The sequence below is a fragment of the Hypanus sabinus genome, chromosome 5 (assembly GCF_030144855.1).
Source record: "Hypanus sabinus isolate sHypSab1 chromosome 5, sHypSab1.hap1, whole genome shotgun sequence".
In the NCBI taxonomy this organism is placed as follows: domain Eukaryota; kingdom Metazoa; phylum Chordata; class Chondrichthyes; order Myliobatiformes; family Dasyatidae; genus Hypanus; species Hypanus sabinus.
This window is the reverse complement of record NC_082710.1, coordinates 67,613,158-67,631,311: the sequence shown is the minus strand read 5'-3', so window position 1 is coordinate 67,631,311 and position 18,154 is coordinate 67,613,158. Positions and strand designations below refer to the sequence as shown.

The window sequence follows — 18,154 nt, the reverse complement described above, 5'->3', positions numbered from 1 at the left end:
GCTCCCTGAAGATGTCCTGGATACTATGGAGCCTAGTACCCATGATGGAGCTGAGTAATTTTACAACTCTCTGCACTTCAATCCTGTGCAGTAGACCCCTCCCCCATACCAGATGGTGCTGCAGCCAGTCAGAATGACTATCTTTAGAGTTTTAGGTGACAAACCAAATCTCCTCAAACTCAAAATATAGTTGAAGACAGATGCTGCAATGCGGAACAACAAACAGTTTGCTGTTCTGTCTGTTGAGCAGCACCTGTAGTGGAGAATGGAATTGCTGGCATTTTGGGTTCAAACCCTGTGTTGTGACTTTATAATTATTTAGGATTTGTGATCCTAATTTTTGAGCCTCAATCAGAAACTACACTTTGAAAATCAAAAAAGATGAGTGTTTCCTTTTTAATTGTAATTTCCTTTCTTTCTAAACTTACCAGGCATATTTTTTACTGAGGCATGTTTAGTGAAATATTTTAGAAGTTTATGATTGATTAGAGTTGTTCTATTTGTTTATGCTTGAAAAATATATTTTTCTGAAAATGTCAAATGCAATGCAGGCCAGTCTCTGGGTTACAATAGGGTTCTGTTCCCAGAGCTGTTGACAGCCGCAACTGTTCACAAGTCAGAAATGAACAAATATAATGTATGGTAGATCACAGAAATTGTTTTGATTGGAGAGTAAGCAGGCACAGGAAAAGCACTGGGCAGCCAGCCTCACTGACTCAGTGTGAGTGGGTTTGTTCAACTCGACCCAGCCACGAAAGCTGGAGCCTTTGGTGGGTGGGGTGGGGGGGGAGAGAAGAGAAGGCGTATGGATCGACCAATTCCCACCTGTAGAAGATGCCTGCAGCCCTGCAGAAGCCATCAAATCCATCCCAGCAGTCCTCCAAAGGCTTGTCCTAACTTGGGGAAAACTTGTAAATTCAATTATACTATTTAACTAAAGACAGTGCATGAGAATCCAAACAATAAACAGTGTCCCTTGTAGCTCTTTTTTGTTAAACCCACACTTTGTCTTTATCTGCTAACGGATTCTGGATCATTCTTTTTTTAGTCTGTGTATGAACGCTGCTTCAGCTAGTTCATTGATTGGATTTCACATGCAGTTTGCAGAATTTCTGAATTGGGGCAATAGCTTTTCTCAACTTATTAAATGGACAGAAGTTAAGTCCCTTGAGCTTTATCATTTTGATTTATCTTTTTTATTCCACTGAAATTAGTTTTGTGCAGATGTATTCGTTAGTATTTCTAGTTATTAGCCACAGAAACAGGACTAATATGAAACCTGGCAGATTTGGAATGTCCTGATGAAAGGTCTCAACTGGAAACATCGACTGTTTATTCCTCTCAGCAGGTCACATAGTGTCAGTTGAGGGGAATAAACAGTCGACGTTTCCAGATGAAAATCTTCATCAGGACCCTCAATTTAAACAGAGTGCCAGGCCACGTTCTCTCCTCGCCCAAAGATACCAAGGTCAGATGACTTGCATTTGTACCTGATGGCAGTTGTCCCCATCCCCAAAAAGGACAAAGCCAGAAGCTGCTAAAATTTATTATCACCAATTTTAGTAGTTATTTAATAAGTGCATTCAATATTCAAATATTTAACTGATAAAATGGAAAATTAACTTTTGAAAAAGCAAATGGTATTCACATTATAGACATTGAAGTAAAATCAAATAACTGTTCTGTATTTTCACGGTCTTAAACAATTAGTTCTCCACTCACTTTCCTTCGAATGAGCCCAAAGGTTTAAGCAATGGCTAGCTAGGACAGAAGGTGGAGTTGTGATAGGATAGGAAACAAGACTTGATGTCCAGCCAATGTAAGACTGTGCATATCTTTACTACTCTAAGGTGAATGTTCACAATATTATATGAAAAGGATATGATTTTTTAATCAGTTCATTACAACAGTATAAAATATTTTGTTGATCTTTTTCTATTGTAGGAGTTGACCATCCCTGTCTACCAAGCTGGACAATTAACTATGGAATGCATTCACCTGCTGATAACTTCAACCCTAAGAAACTGTGTTATCACTACCCGGAGAAGTATTAGTTAGCAGTACAACATCTCCAAACACTACCAAGCACTTTTACGGAAGAAAACTACAGTTTACAGAGCTTGGCCTGGGTTGTGTGTGTGCGTGTTTGTGTGTGAGTCTGTTCTGTGATTCTTCCAGTTCACTTCAGTGCACATACTTGAAACGTAAAGTCCAAAATGGTCCTGGAAGATTACTTGTGGATGGTGATAGTGGGCTTCATTATAGCCTTCATTCTTGCTTTCTCTGTGGGTGCGAATGACGTGGCCAATTCCTTTGGGACGGCTGTGGGATCTGGTGTGGTGACACTGCGCCAGGCCTGCATCCTGGCTTCCATTTTTGAAACAACTGGGTCTGTACTGCTTGGAGCAAAGGTTGGAGAGACTATCCGAAAGGGAATCATAGATGTTAACCTGTACAACGGAAGTGAGAGAATCCTTATGGCTGGTGAAGTCAGTGCAATGGTTGGTAAGTAGTTGTTGGCTTTTTCTCTTTTTCTGAGTTTGTAGTGAAACCGTGGAAATAATCAACCAGAGAGAATTCCCTCCCTTTCTAAGCATTGAGTGGAAAGCAGTTTGAACTGGTACTGGAGCATCTAACATTTTTTCTGTTTTAAGAATCACTGTTGTCGGTGTGAAATCATTGGTTTAATAATGCTGAGTTTTATGTAATGGGACTTTCTGCATAATTGAATGGAGTAACTCGAAAGCAATTGATTTTGTTGAAGCTTCTGTTACAAATTGTATTGTCACAAACTCAACCCATTGACTGACAACTCTACATCACAAAGAAATAAATTCTTACAGGTAAAGCTGCCACAAAGATGCCAGAAGTGTTTCCTGGGCCATGAAACAAATGTTAGCACCATATACATTGACTTTGCCCTTTGTTAAACCCTCCCATATGGTGAAGCAGGATGGTAGTAAATGTTCCAAGCAAGATCTAGTGTTAGATGACAACAGTGAGATGGGCATCATGCCGACATTTTCTTATCTGTATTGTAACACCACCCAATCTGCTGGAGGAACTGAGTGGGTTGAGCAGCACGGTCCTTGATCTGCAACGTTCTTCCTGCACATTCCAGCATCAGCAGTTTCTTGTGTCTTTCATCTGTCTTGTAACTTTAGCTATTACTTAAATGAGCTGTGGGTATTTTATTAGATGTTTCTGATGGCCATTATTCATGCTGTTTACCATTGTTGATCAGCACCTCTAATTTTGTAACATGAATACAAATCAAATTCTGCAACAGTTTGCTTCACATCCACCCCTCCTCACTTTGCCCATTTCCCCAACTGAAACCATTGAGTTAAAATCCTGCTGAGCCTTCATCCGTGTTAAGATATACTATTCTAACAAGCCAAAGACTGCAGTTCAGAATCTCACATGGCAAATTGTAAAAGTACTCACTTCAGAAGGACATCCTGACTGAGTATTGGCCCTGCAAGCCTGAAGTGTTGACAATGTAGGTGGTTAGAAATTCAGTGATGTGTAACACGTCTTGTCATTGATATACCTTGAAGGTGACTTGCTGCCACTCTGGTTCTGGAAAGTGGAAGTTGCATATATCCAAGTTCCCTTTAACATGATTTGTCAGTTGTACATACACTACCATATGATCCTGGTCAAATAACAAGGCAATTCAAGATGATTGGAGAGAAATGAGTTTTGCTGCACAGATTTGGTACTGACATGTACCCACTTACACTTACACATGCACTCCGATACGTAGATTCATTTGGTTACCACTTTTTTATCATTCCATCTTCTGTTTCTCTACTTTTTGTCCCACTTTCCTGAACTACTTCCATCCATCATCCTCCTCTCTTACTCCCTCCCCTTCATATCTCCATCCCTTTTCCTTCACTCCCAGCGAATATTTTGTTATTTCTCCCCTTCCGCCGCCCACACTAACTCTTTAACTGCTACCTGTATACTTGGCCTCTTAAAGAGTGAGTCTGTCCACTGCCACTTGCCCTCTGTGGGGTGGATCCCTGGCCGATCTCAGAACCCCAGAAATCTCCTACCTAGTATCAGAACATTCTAATCTCCTGGTGCTCAGTGGGCAGATCATTGAACTTTTCCAGATAATGAGGGTAGGTTCAACCTGTGGAAACTTTTCTCTCTGCATGTTCAGTGACCCTAAATGCGCAGGCTCTCTGTCCATCTTGTTAATCTTCAATCCCCAGGCGCAGCTTCATGCAGTTGTCCACTCGTGTGTTGTGCTCTCTAATATCTGTGTATATCTGTTAAATGGACAAACAGTGACCAGGCAAGGATGTAGCACATGGAATGTAGTGAGAATTGAGGTTGTCCACTTTGCACAAAAGAGAAGAATAGATTATTTTTTAAATGTAACAGTTTATGCATAGTGATGCTCAAAGATATCCTTGTTCATAAGTCACTTCTCTTACAAGCAGGTAGAGCAGATAATTGGGGTTGAAGGACTTGAGTACAGAAAGTACAAGGAACTCTTGCCTCAATTCTATAGGATTATGGTTATACCGCACCTCAAGTATGGTGTACTCATTATGGAGGGAGCACAGAGGAGGTTCACTGGACTGGTTCCATGAATCGAAAGCTTGCCGTGTAAGAAAAAATAAAATAGACTGACCTGTATTCTGTGAGGGCAAAATGCAGGTGGATCTCATTGAAACTTCCTAAAGTGAGTATTTGCCTCTTAATGCCTCCTAATAGTTATTGTTTACAAGAGAATTACATAAGTGATTCATTATAACAATTAAAATTGGAAAGTCATCCAGGTCCAAAGATCAGAACAGTTTTGTGAAGATGGTGTAATCACTTGGGATAATGTGTAATTTAGGACATGCTTTGTAACTTCACATGCCAGGGAGAAACATGGGACTTTAGACTATGGCTTCCAAAGATCTTCTCCCCGGTGTTCCTGTCTATCTGTTAGTGATAAAATCTAATTAGTCATAATTCCCATTGCAGTGTTGCAGCAAGTAGAGCAGCTGCAACAACCATGTTCAATCCTGACATCCAGTGCTATATATGTGGAGTTGCCAGAGTCTCCCTGTGACTTCAAGTGAGTGCTCCAGTTACTTCAAGCAACCTAAACGTGTGGATTGGCAATTAGCAGTAGTGTGTGGATGAATGGAGGAGGGGGAAGGAAGGAGTCCAGTGGATGTGAATTTGATGAGGACAGGATACAGAGGAAATTAATAGGAGGAAGTGACTGATCTGTGAGCTGGCATAGACTTACTAGGATTAAATGGGCTCCTGTGTGTAAGGAAATGTGACAAGTAATAGGATCTTTTATCATTTTGTCTGGCAATTCATTTACTTCAACTATAGAAAGAAAACTGTTTTGACTTAAAAGAAAGTTGCTGGGAATTAAGGGCCTGAATTATAGGAAAAGCTTGAAAAGGTTAGGACATTATACCGTGGAAAGTAGGAGAATGAGGGGAGATTCCATAGAAGTATGCACATTTGTCCTGACCCGAAGGTCTCGGCCCGAAACGTCGACAGCGCTTCTCCCTATAGATGCTGCCTGGCCTGCTGTGTTCCACCAGCACTTTGTGTGTGTTGCTTGAATTTCCAGCATCTGCAGATTTCCTCGTGTTTGCTTAACCTAGAGGTTATAGGTTAAAGAGGAAAGGTGAAATGTTTTAGGGGAACAATGGGGGGGCAATCTTTGCTTGGAAGGTGATGAGAATGTGAAATGAGCTTCCAGTGGAAGTGATGGATACATGTTTGAATTTCAGCATTTAAGAGAGGTTTGGAGGGGTACAAAGGGCTATGGTCCAGCTACGGGGTGCTAGGAATAGGTAGAATAACAGATCGGCCTGGACTAGATGGACAAAAGGCCTTTTTCTGTGCTGCAGTGCTTTAAAAAATAATGTTTATGTTCCGATCTTCCTCATCAGATATAAATGGAGACTATTTACAATTCCTGCTTGTATGCATGCTTTCTTGAAGGACTATTGTTCTAAACAGGAGCAGTGTTTACAAATTATGTGTTGCCTAGTATAGTGAAATGTTTAAAGATGTTTGACAGAAGTGATGGGAATTTGACCAACAGCATTGGAGGAGATAGTGGAACAAGAAAGTGTAGTATGATTTAAAGGGCATCTTAAAGCAGAACTAAAATAAGAGGAAAATGGCACAGCTTTGCCTCTGAGCAGATTACTGTCATTGGGCTTTGTATTCTTTTCCCAAATAAAATATATAATGGATAGCTATTCTTATACATCATAAATATTCTTTTAAAGCCTTCGTAATAAATATTACTCAAGTGCTGTTTGAGACAAATGACTCTTCCACAAGGCATACTTTCGTTTAAGAATACAAGCTGGTGACAGATTGTTGGCTACTGCTCAGTGCAGCTGCCATGTTCATGGAATTTTTTCAAAACATTGTTCTTATTCCATGAGGATTTGGTTCTCCTGATGTTCCCAGTAACTTATGGGTGGTTGATTCTAGGAATTTATTTTTGTCAGGCAATCAATTATCACTGCCTTTTAAATATATATTTACCTGTCATTAGGACAGTTAAATAAGACAAATATTCATTTAAATGTACATGCCAGTTTTCTTCCTCTACTGATCTTAACAATTTTTTCCTTTGAAGGTATTATCTGGTCTTGTAATCCCCTATACTGCCTGTCATTTGAATAATTTTAATTGATTTACCCTTGTTCTGCTTGTTCACCATTATTGACTCCTTGGATCTTTTTGAACAGCAGCTAGCCATATACTTTATTCTCTGCCCCATGTACCTAACGTGCTTCTGGCTTAATGTAATCAAGTCCTGATGTTGTGAGACTCTTTGTTTAGAAGCATAACTGATCTTCTTTAAGCAATAAACCATTTGCTCCCTCTCTTTTCCTGTTTCTCCAAACCAGCTAATCTGCTGTATTTGGCTTACTTGTCATGGATACTTGTTACTTGGGAAATAGTGTTTGAGAAGGAGCACGTTGTCAGCCCATGTGCCATATGCACTGCGCTAAGACAAAATTAATTGTAACAACTTTTCTAATGCCCACAAACTTTCTCCAATTCCTGCTGTCCTTACCCTGTAACCTATTAATTTCTTTCTTCATTACAGACGAATCCCTTAAAGCCCCTATTTACTCCAGCCATTCCAAATGCCATTTCATTACTTATTTTCATGTAAAGGAATTTTTCATAATTTTCACTTGATCTGTTTGTGAAAGGTCTTTTTAAAGTAATGGCCTCTCAGTCTGAGAACTGTCCATACTATCCATCTCCTCTTGTAATCTTAGTGTGTAATATATCTTAATTTCCTTTTTCTGCAGAAAAAAGATTCTGCCTGCTTCATGTTCAGAGTCTGGTCTCAATTCAGCTAACATTTCAGTTCTTGCCTGTAAGACATTTTGCTCTAAAAGTGGGCAAGCCTGGAGCTTTGATTTTATCTCTTGTCCAATGAAGCCATTTTGTGTTAATCTGGAATCATCTGGCTCAGGATTACCAAATGGAAAAGGCCACATCAGCATTTTAAGACTCATTGTAAAATGCCCAACTTCTTTTCACATTGCACAGAAATAGGGTGGCATGTATAATTTGAAAAGCAAACACGAGGAAATCTGCAGGCGCTGGAAATTCAAGCAACACACACAAAATGCTGGTGGAACGCAGCAGGCCAGGCAGCATCTATAGGGAGAAGCATTGTTGACGTTTTAGGCTGAGACCCTTTGTCAGACCCTGTCCCGAAACGTCGACAGTGCTTCTCCCTATAGATGCTGCCTGGCCTGCTGTGTTCCACTAGCATTTTGTGTGTGTGGCATGTATAATTGTCTGGGCAGATAAAATGTTAAAACACCTCAGTTCTGTACTGTAACCAGACTGATATTATGAATGGTTCATTATGTCTAGAGGATAAAGACAGGAACATGGGAGGAGGAGGAGGAGGCCACCAGCCCCTCAATCCTTTTGCTCCATACAACATGATCATGGCTGATGTCCGTCTAGCATTACAATTGAAATGGAAAATAAGAATTGCTGAGAAATATGCTGGCTCTGTTTCCCCAAGGATACCCACGTAGAGTGATTGGTATGCATTAAATACAGCAGTATTCGTAAATTTGGAAAAATGCTGTCTGAGGAGATTAGACATTTTAAAACAAACTTGGTTCTAGGCACAATTAGTAAAAACGTAAACATTTTTTAAGGAAATTCTTGGTGCTCAACATTTTTTTAAAGTGTACAATTCAAAAAGGAGTTCTTGCATTTAATAGCAAACTCTTGCAAAGCTTAGAGTTCACAAACAACAGTAAAATGAACATCACCTGGTTATAACTCCATGAGCTGGGAAGAACAAATAGCAGATTGTGAACATGGTAGCTAAGGAATCAGCCATTGCAACTCTGCTGAATATTGACCCAGGTCACTGTGACCCAACTGGATTATCTAAAACTTACAAGTCGTACACAGTTCTGATCTGGAAACAAATCGCTCTGACTAAATCACAGCTGCAAAGCACTATAGGAGCATCAACATCACATCGAATGGATTGTTGAATTCTTATGGATAACAAAAACATCTGTTGTTTTTTCCATTGCCCGTAATGCAAGTATACTTAAATATAGAAATGGGTTGCATCTTTTTATTTTAAAAAAAGAACAGGGAAATTGAAGATTTGCTTCAAGTTGTTAAAACTGCATTATCTAAGACTTCAGTGAAAATTGCCTGGACCATTTTCTTAAATTTTTTAAGTCCTGTGGGTCATTCTTCTAATCAAATGAGCCTTCTATTTGGAAGACAACTCGGAACAGGAAAAGTTGGCGTAGTTTTAATTAAAACTACAGTACTCTCAGTTATACATTCTTGTACACTACTTCAATACTTTTTTTGATTATGTTTTTGCTAGATTCAAAAAATCAACTATTCTTCCAATTGTGGGCAAAAGAAGGAGTTTGCATTAAAACTCCCAAGTCTGTTTAAGCACCATTGCGGACAACCACAATCCATGGGGAGGTGTGAAGATTAGGAAGTGAAAGTAACCATTGAGATTGGTAGTTGCTTTGCTTTTTTTAACCCCTTTCCTGCCCACCTCTTACTCCTTTTCCATTACCACCCCCCATACTTCTTATCTAAATCCTGACAGGTTATTTTCCAAAAGCTGCTGATAGTGAAACTTTTGACTGCATGGTCTTTACTTGCCTGGAGGGCTAAATGCCCAAGATTCCCTTTATTCCTCACACAGATTTTTTTGTACTGTGACCACTTGTGTTGCCTCAGTTTAAGCAAGAAATGTCTGCTCACAATTGAAGTTTCTGCTGAAAGAATGCTAACCCAATTGACTGGACAGCAATCCTCTGCCTCGTTCCCATTCGGCTCTCAACACCTATGTAACATATAAGCAGAGTTTCAAATGAGAAAGATGGTGTATGAGGTAATAGACGAGTTAATTTCTGGAAGCACAGCTCCAAAGACTGGGTTTAGGTCAGTAGTTGCAGAGTAACTGCATGCTTTCTGATAGGCAAAGCAAAGAGCCACAGGAGCAAAGCACTCCACAGTTAATAATTTATTTTTTTGAATTGTAATCACTGCTGTTGAGAATGCTTGATGTTGAATCCATTTGTGTGACTTTATTTGGTGATCTTGGTTTGTTTTGACTTGTTCTCATTAACCAGAATAATGAGTGCAGGAGCAAAGCAATATTTAACAGCAAAATTTAATTCCTTGCATCTTACCTTGTATTTCTTGCTTTTGATTAGGTTCTGCAATCTGGCAACTGATTGCTTCATTTTTGAAGCTTCCAATTTCGGGCACACATTGCATTGTCGGAGCCACCATTGGTTTCTCACTTGTTTCATTTGGCGCTCAGAGTGTCCGATGGATCCAGCTCGTCAAGATTGGTAATTGAGCTTCTCCTTTCATGTGAGATTATTGTGCACACAAACAACAATGCATACCATTTAACAACCCTTCCATTTAATTGCTTCATTTTTTCTGCTCTGACGTAATTCTCTGCAAACATCCAGTGTAACCATTCTCTTGATTTTTCTTCAGAATGATCAGTACAGTTAGAGTTTTGTGTACTTTAGTAATGTTACATGATAAAGACTCAGCAGAGCTCAGTTTTTATATTGCCAGAGAAAACCTCCCCTCACTTCAGTTTGCCTTTTATTCATACATCCTTCTTGTGCTTTCACCCTCATTCTATCCGACTTCCTTGTAAATTCATCAGTGAGTACCATTTCTAGGTGAGGTATTATGTTGCATATTCTGAGCATCCAGAGGAAAGAAATTCCTCCTGAATTTAAGTGATTTGGGTTCAGGTTACCATTTGACTTTGGATCTTCTCTGCATTCCCCTTAAGTACTAAACCCACCTTATAAAGGCCAGTTTTATATACTTCCTGAGCACCTCCCATTCTAATTGTTAAGCATTGAGATAACAGTTTTAGAAGGATGGGTGGAAGAGCGTAGAGAACTCCCAGGGCAGCTAGTTTGATAGTGGGGTGGAAAGTGTCTGGAAATGTGTAAGCTGTGTGATGTCACACAGGGATCAATGCTGGGACCTTGGTTTGTCGTGTGAATGTAGAAAGAATGAATAGTAAGCATACAAATGGCACAAAGATTGGCAGTGCTTTGGATAGTAAAGAAGATTGGCTAAGGCAGAATGAAAATCTGATTGAAAGCCGGATGGAGGATTGGCAGCCGGTACTTAATCCTGACCCAATGTAAGTCAAGTGGGAGTGGGCCATTTACAGTAAATGGTAGGCCACTGGAGAATGTTGATGAACAGAGAGACCTTGGGGCTTAAGGTCATGGTTCCCTGAAAGTGGCAACACTGATAAATGGAGTGTTGAGCAGGGCATATAGCATTCTTGCCTTCAAAGGTCAAGTTACAAATGTTGGGACACCGCAAATTTGCTGTTAAACTGCAGAATTGTTCGTAATTCAGGTCGCTCATAGGAATGATGTAGTTGCACTGGAGACATTGCAAAGGAGATTGAACAAGAAGCTGTTTGATTAGAAGTTTTAAGTTATGGGGGGATAGTAGGTAAGTTCTACTTGTTCCTCTCGGAACAAAGGAAGCTGTAGGTTGAGCTGAAAGGGATGTATGGAATTGCAGGGTACATAAATAGGGTTGATAGTCATGCTTTGAAGTTCAAAAGATTGGGATGAGAAGTTTTAAAGAGAATTTGAGAGGAAAGTGTGAATGGTTGACATCTGGAACTTGCTGACGAGGAGGTAGTGGAATCCAATACAGTCACGATCTTTAAGAGACGTTTGGACGGGTATTTGTTTAGGCAGGGCATAGAAGGATATATACCTAATGCGGGCAAATTGGGTTATTGTGGATGTATGAAAAGGACAGCAATGAGCACCTTTGTTTCTGTGCTGCAGAAATGCATTAATCTATGACTAAGATGTTAGAATCCATTATTAAGCATGTACTGGTAGGACATTTAACAATATATTGTAGCGATGTAATGTAGCGATGTGCTACACACAGCTGAAATAACGACACACAGTCAGTAAGTCGTTTCAAGACTAGTTTATTCAAACTTAGCAGCGCTGGCATTTAATCCCTAGCGCCCGCCCTCTCCGGGCGGAAATGTCAGACGTGCATTACCAAAGTCTCACCCCGCGCGCTGGCTATTTGTGAGCTGGTTCGCCTGCGCAGAAAGTGGGTCACCACAATATGATACAATCAAGCAAAATCAACGTTGCTTTATGAAAGGGAAGTCGTATATTATCACTTTTGAGGAGTTAATGCGTGAACTAGTATATTGAGTTTCCCTGAAGGCATTTGACAAATTGCCACGTAATGCACAGGGATCAAAGCATTGTCGGTAATGTTCATGTGGGTCAGGGTCCAGTTCAAATCTCACCCCAAAACTGCATTTTTCCATTAAAGCTTTTTTTTTAGGTAGATTGCAATTTCACTTCTGATTTATTTTTGTTTTGTCTGCCATCACAGTTGCCTCCTGGTTCATTTCCCCACTTCTGTCTGGGATCATGTCTGGAGTGCTCTTTATCCTAATTCGATTCTTCATCTTGAAAAAGGTGAGTATTTTCTTAAAAGATATTATTGTGAGTTACTACCCACCCCCAATTTTTTACGTACTAATCACATATCATTTTTGTAGGAAGATCCTGTGCCGAATGGCCTACGTGCACTTCCACTCTTTTATGCTGCTACTGTAGGGATAAATACTTTCTCAATCTTGTACACAGGAGCACCACGTAAGTACTGTTTGTAAACTGGTTGCAGCTCAAACTGATATGAAAATGACCTTAAGCAATAGAAACATCTGCCTTGCCTCCAGTTTTGGGAAAGGAAAGTCGACCATAATGTAAAGTCAGCCATTATCAATAACAAAGGCCAATTTCACCCCATTAACAGTTTACCATTTTTAGCTCAGTGAAAGTAATGGTAAGTTTAAAAAAAAAAGTCAAAGGTGACCTCTCAAGCTATAATCAGCTGATGATTTTATCCTTTATCATTGCTGATGTGTTTGTCATAATTGACTGTCAAAAATAGGACCCAGGACGTTGAGGCTTGCTTCATACTGCCTGTGGTCTATATTTTAATACCTGGATAGCTTTTGTAGCTAAGCAACACATTGCAACAGAGAAACATTGTGTAAATTAATGTCCTTGGGTCTATCAGAAGTAATGAGTCAGTTGTCTAAGAAAAATGCTATGGCTTCATAAATTATGACAGAGGAATGACACAAATTCCAGCTGATTTTTAAACAAGTGGACCATTTGGATGCCACTCTGACAAATAAATTCTGTTTTTTTAAATTGATGGGAAGATTTGTTAACCAACATTAAATGTGAATATTGTTATCAGGAAATATAGGTTAGAAAATATCTCAATGGGGTGAGCATAGAGGAATTTCCCAACCAGAACATTTTCCAAATGCATGCAACAACTGCAGGTCAGGTGAGGAGAACTTTTGAGCTCTTACTTGGGCTTCGTTAGAATTCCCATGCCATTCCAATATGTTGTAGACAAATCAATAAGCCACAGGTGGAGGAGGTGCCCAGCATTTGGTGTGGAGCTGGGTGTGATTGAAACATTCAGGAGAGGACTAGGGTCTAGTGGAGACATTGTAAGTTTTTCTGACACACTGCTGCTTAGGGTAGAGGGGGTAAGACTACATGGAGAAGGGCCACATAGTGAGCTCCTGCCTTTCAATCATCCTCCTCAATCTTTTGTGTTTCAACCAGTTGTCTTTCCTGAAACCCAAAATTTTACAGTTTTTAAGCTAGGTGGCAGACGCCAATAGCAATACCCCTCCCATCCCAAAAACAATTTTATTATCAACGTAACAAAATGGGTTGGATCTTTTTATTCTCTTAAAAAATTGTTGCACTTATATTTTTTTTCCCAGTCAAGTATCAACCATTTCTATTTTGTATTTGAATAATACCAAAGGTTCTTAAATATCTCTGCCACAAAAGGCTTGTAGTGCTGGTGTAATTGAGACAGGTGATTTTATTTCTTCTTTTGTTTATGCAAGACTTTCTCTGTTCCTGAATCACAAATGTGTAAAGATTGTTGTGCTGTAGGTCATTCCTGATGTTTAAGGTAATGGTGTAAGAAGCTTAAGGTTTCAGCACAAAGGCTGGAGTGTACATTGTGTGTTTATAGGTTTTAAAATTCAATCACTGAATGTAGAGAGCTCGTAACACTGATAACTGAAAGCTCAGCAGAACAATGAGATTGTATTTCTTCCCCCTAGTGCTGGGATTACACACACTGCCCATCTGGGCAATGGTGCTCATCACCTTCGGTGGAGCACTGCTGTCTGCACTTGTGGTGTGGCTGTTAGTCTGCCCCTGGATGAAGAGGAAAATAGAAAGTAAGTCCCCCACACTAAAATCATGAACAATATTTTTTGATGGAGGGAAATTAAGCCCTGCTTGAGTTAAAATGACCTCATCTGTCTTGCAGGTAAACTAGCGCAGAAAGGACTGTGCAGAATATCAAATGAAAGTCTTGATAAAAGCCAAGAAGAGGAAATGCCAGTATTTAAAGATCTGCCTGGCACGAAGGCAGCAGATGAGTCAATGCTGCCTCTCACTACTGGAGTCTCTGAGGCATGTGCTGGTGCCCCAGATGGCCATGTCATTGCTGCATCAACAGGAGTTTCAAATGGTAAGTCAGGGTGACCACCTGCATGCTGGCAAACTGGATGGTCTCTTCGTTAAGACTAAATACATTAATATATGCAGATGCAATCTTCCTTTCCTTGGCTCTGTTGCTACTTTGACATTAATGATAAATTGGAGTTGTTACTGACAGTGGGCACATCTTTACTCCCGTGAATAACTTGAAGCAATATACTAAATTGCATTTCCTTTTGGTCTTGTGGATCTAAACTTGATGGTTGATCTTTTTTTAAATTTGCCTTGGCTCTACATTAAAATTTGAAAGGGGAACATTCATGAGCCTACACCAAAGATTCCATCTCTTTCTGCTTCTGTCATTTTTACTTTCTTCTATTACTATAGTTGGCAAAGCAAACGTTTAAAAAGCAAATCTGGCTATGTTTTCAGGTTGGGTGCATGGGTGGTGATGCAGTCCTGTTTAGGATTATAAGTAACAATATCCATGTAGATAGGTCATCCTGGTATTTTCTAACATGAAACAATGAATATGGGATTTCTCTGCCAAATTCATTCAGTTCCATTATTTATTATTTAAATGATCCCACAACCATGCTACAGCTAACAGATTGGATAAAAGATCTAAAATTTTGAAACATCTGTTTGTGAATGGTGGTGGGCAATTAAACAACTAATCAGAGAGCATCTGTATCCTCAAAAGCAAGGGGACCCAGCATGTGAGTGCCAAAGACCAAGCTGAACCACTGAACCAGTGTCAGTCAGAGATACCAAATGTGTTTCCAGCTGAAATCCTCGGTAGCCTGTCTCCAGCTAAGTTGATTCGCGTCACCACTAGAGACCACCAGATGTAGCAAAGGTTGTGAGAACTAACATCTTTCTCGCTGTAGTATAAGCACATGCTAATTGGACCTTTAGCCAATCTGTTCCAGTATATTTGCATACTGCCATCTGACAAATCGTGCCCAGGTACATCCTGCTCACAAAAGGCAGATTAGGCTCATTTCCACCCACTGAATTAACTGTCCTCAGCAATGATGGTGTCGAGCAGTACACGGCAATGCTCAGCCTGGGTTTTACAAAGACCACTCAGCTCCAGAATTTATCACCCCCCTGGCCAAAGCCTGCTTAATATCAGAGCATAGAGGCAGTTTCCCTGATAACAATTGAAGTCAATAGGCAGCAAGGAGAATACACTCCTGTAGTGGGAGATCAATTATCCCAGCCACAGGTCTCCCTCTTGCTACTTTCTGAAGCCTAATCAAGTTTCTTCACCAAAGCCCTGGCATTCATCATGAGTGGGGGAGTGTTTGCTTATCGCAGAAATGTTCAGCAAAAGAAGCAGCCTGTATCTGTATGCAGAAAGACCTAGGTGACGTACAGATGGATTAATAAGTGGCAAGTAACGTTCATACCATAAGTGCCAGACATTGATTATTTCCAAATGTCTAATCATCTATTCTTCACATTCAATAGCAGTACCATTAGAGTCCCAACCACCAATACCTTTGGAAAACTTGTCACAAAGTAAGAACAGGTCAGAAACTGGGCTTCACGAAACAAATGACCTGTCCTCTAACATCCCAAACTCACACCAATGCACAACTAAATGGGAAATCACCTGCTTTTATTCAGTACCCATTTACCACTGCAACCATTAAGTTCCCTTTCACCCCCAGCGTAGAGTGACTAGATAGTACACAGAGAACAAAGTGCAATGTTGCTATTTAACTGGGCTGCTGAATTCAAGAAAGTGACTCCCCTTCGCCTTATCAAAGATCCTTGCAAATGATCAGTAAATGCTATCCTTTGTACAAAAACAAAGAAAATGGCTTCATCACTTTGACCAATTATCCCCACTAGAACTGCACCTTCACCCTCCCCTCCCTCAACCTGTTCCCTTTTTCCCATGTCTTCCAACTGACCCACTGCCTCTGTCTCCCAAATCCTCCTCTTGGTCACTTCCCTCCCTCAATTGGCCTATTTGCCCACCACCCTCCATGGTCCACCTGTCCCTTACTGTCCCCTATCTCATCCATCCCCCTTTCTCTTTATACTGGCTTTCTTCCTCTCCACCCTCAGTTCTGATGCAGGGTTTTAACCCGAAGCTTCAATTCTGCTTTCCTCCAGAAGTTTGCTTTTTGCTTTGGATTCCAAAATCAGCAGTCTCTTGTATCATCTTGTTCCTGTGCAAACAAAAAAAACCTGTGTCCACAGTTAAAGTCATCATCGAGGATATAACACAGATGCCCATTATGTTTGAGTCAACTATGAACACCAATCTAAACTAATCTTATTTCAGCACAAAGTCCATATCCCTCAATTCTCTGCCTATTCATGTGTCCAAATGCTGCTTAAAACATTGCTATCGTATCTACTTCTGCCACTTCCCCTGGCAATGTATCTGTGTGTTCCAGGCACCTACTACTCTATACCAAATAAATATTTGCTTTGTAAAACTTTCACTGTCTCACCTTGAACTTGAGCACTCTGGTATTTGATATTTCCATCCTTGCAGAAAGCCTCTGACTATCTGCTGTATCAATGCCTCTAATAATTTTGTATACAGTACGTCTAGCAGGTCAAAAGCAAAGTGGGCTAATTGGCGTATGGACGAGTGCACATACGTACAGGTGCAATGAGAAACAACTACGTATGTGATTCCATAAGCAGCATTCACAAGGAAAACATAAGCTATACACAAATTTTACAAGAAAGAACACAATTCAAACAAAAACCCAAAGCTGTCACCCCTTGCCCTGCTGCCTTCCAGCAGAAACAATCCAAGCTTGTCCAACCTCCTTATAGCCAATGTTCCCCAATTCAGAATATAAGAAATGATTTTAGATTGCCAGCTTCTGGTACAAATTTGAGTAATCAATAATGTATCTTGCAAGATGATTACCTTCAATTGAACCTGAGCCTGGTATATTGAGCACGTGCTTCAGTTAATCTGTTGGATGGACATTCTTTTTATTCAAATAATGAGGACCTAGGCCCAATCTGCTGAAGTGTACCCTCCCCAGGGATGCCTGTTTTCTGCACTTAAGCCTATCCATGTTTGTGATATAAGTTTTAAACTGTAGGGGTAAAACAACTCATTCTATCCAAAATAGAATGTGGTAAATGATGGAAATAAGAAATAAAAATGGAGAATTCTTTGAGTGCTCAGTTGGTCAGGCAGAATCGGTGGAGAGAAAACCTGTCCAAGTTTAAGGCCAATAGGCCTAAATATTGGAAACATTGGTGTGGAAGGTGGAGTCGTGAGAAAAAGAAGTCAATGATTTGAAGCAGTAACACATTTTATGCTCTCTAGATGCCGCCTGGCCTGTTTTCACACGGCTTATGTTTATAACCAGTATTCAGCAGCTATCTACTAACCAGAGCAGTTGTGGAGGAAACTGCAACTAGCCAGATTGTCAATGACTAATTTTATTTCCTTTTCATTCTGGCATAAACAAGGTGATTTCATGGGTTTACTGGGTTGGCACAAATTTTGTCCAACACGTACAAAAAGGATGTAAAGGCTCTGCTTTAGTTTATAACTTGATGCCTGTCATAGCATTGGAATTCTTTCTGACCAGAATTGAAACACCTGCTTTGAGAACTATCTTGGAGATGGAAATTTGGGGCAGTGATATGTCTTGTATTAGTTCAATCTGTGTGCCAAGTATGAATGTTAAATTCCCTCGCTTGCACTGCATAGACAAATATCAGCCCACCAGCCTCCAGGCCCAACATAAAGCCACCTCCAATGGGATCCCACTACCAAGCACATCTTTCCCTACCCCCCTCTTTCTGCTTTCCCCAGGGATCGCTCCCTACATGACTCCCTTATCCACTCGTCCCCCCACCCCCCATCCCTTCCCAACGATCTCCCTCCTGACACTTACCCTTGTAAGTGGAACAAGTGCTATACCTGCCCTTACACTTCCTCACCACCATTCAGGGCCCCAGACAGTCCTTCCAGGTGAGGCGACACTCCACCTGTGAGTCGGCTGGTGTGGTATACTGCATCCGGTGCTCCCGGTGTGGCCTTT

The 18,154-nt window shown here is 40.4% G+C and overlaps 1 protein-coding gene across 3 annotated transcripts in view; it reads left to right on the top strand.

Moving 5' to 3' along the window:
- The window catches only part of slc20a2 (solute carrier family 20 member 2), an 83,792-nt gene that overhangs the window by 42,437 nt on the left and 23,201 nt on the right, over positions 1-18,154 (top strand). For 2 of the 3 annotated variants that reach the window (XM_059970083.1, XM_059970084.1), the window contains exons 2-7: positions 1,945-2,505; positions 9,741-9,881; positions 11,956-12,041; positions 12,125-12,221; positions 13,730-13,849; positions 13,942-14,145. In XM_059970083.1, the coding sequence (XP_059826066.1) occupies positions 2,217-2,505; positions 9,741-9,881; positions 11,956-12,041; positions 12,125-12,221; positions 13,730-13,849; positions 13,942-14,145 (937 nt within the window). In that variant the 5' untranslated portion in view covers positions 1,945-2,216. Of the gene's footprint in view, positions 1-1,944; positions 2,506-4,969; positions 5,087-9,740; positions 9,882-11,955; positions 12,042-12,124; positions 12,222-13,729; positions 13,850-13,941; positions 14,146-18,154 lie in introns of those variants that run through there. The other variant, XM_059970085.1, reaches the window with a different exon arrangement.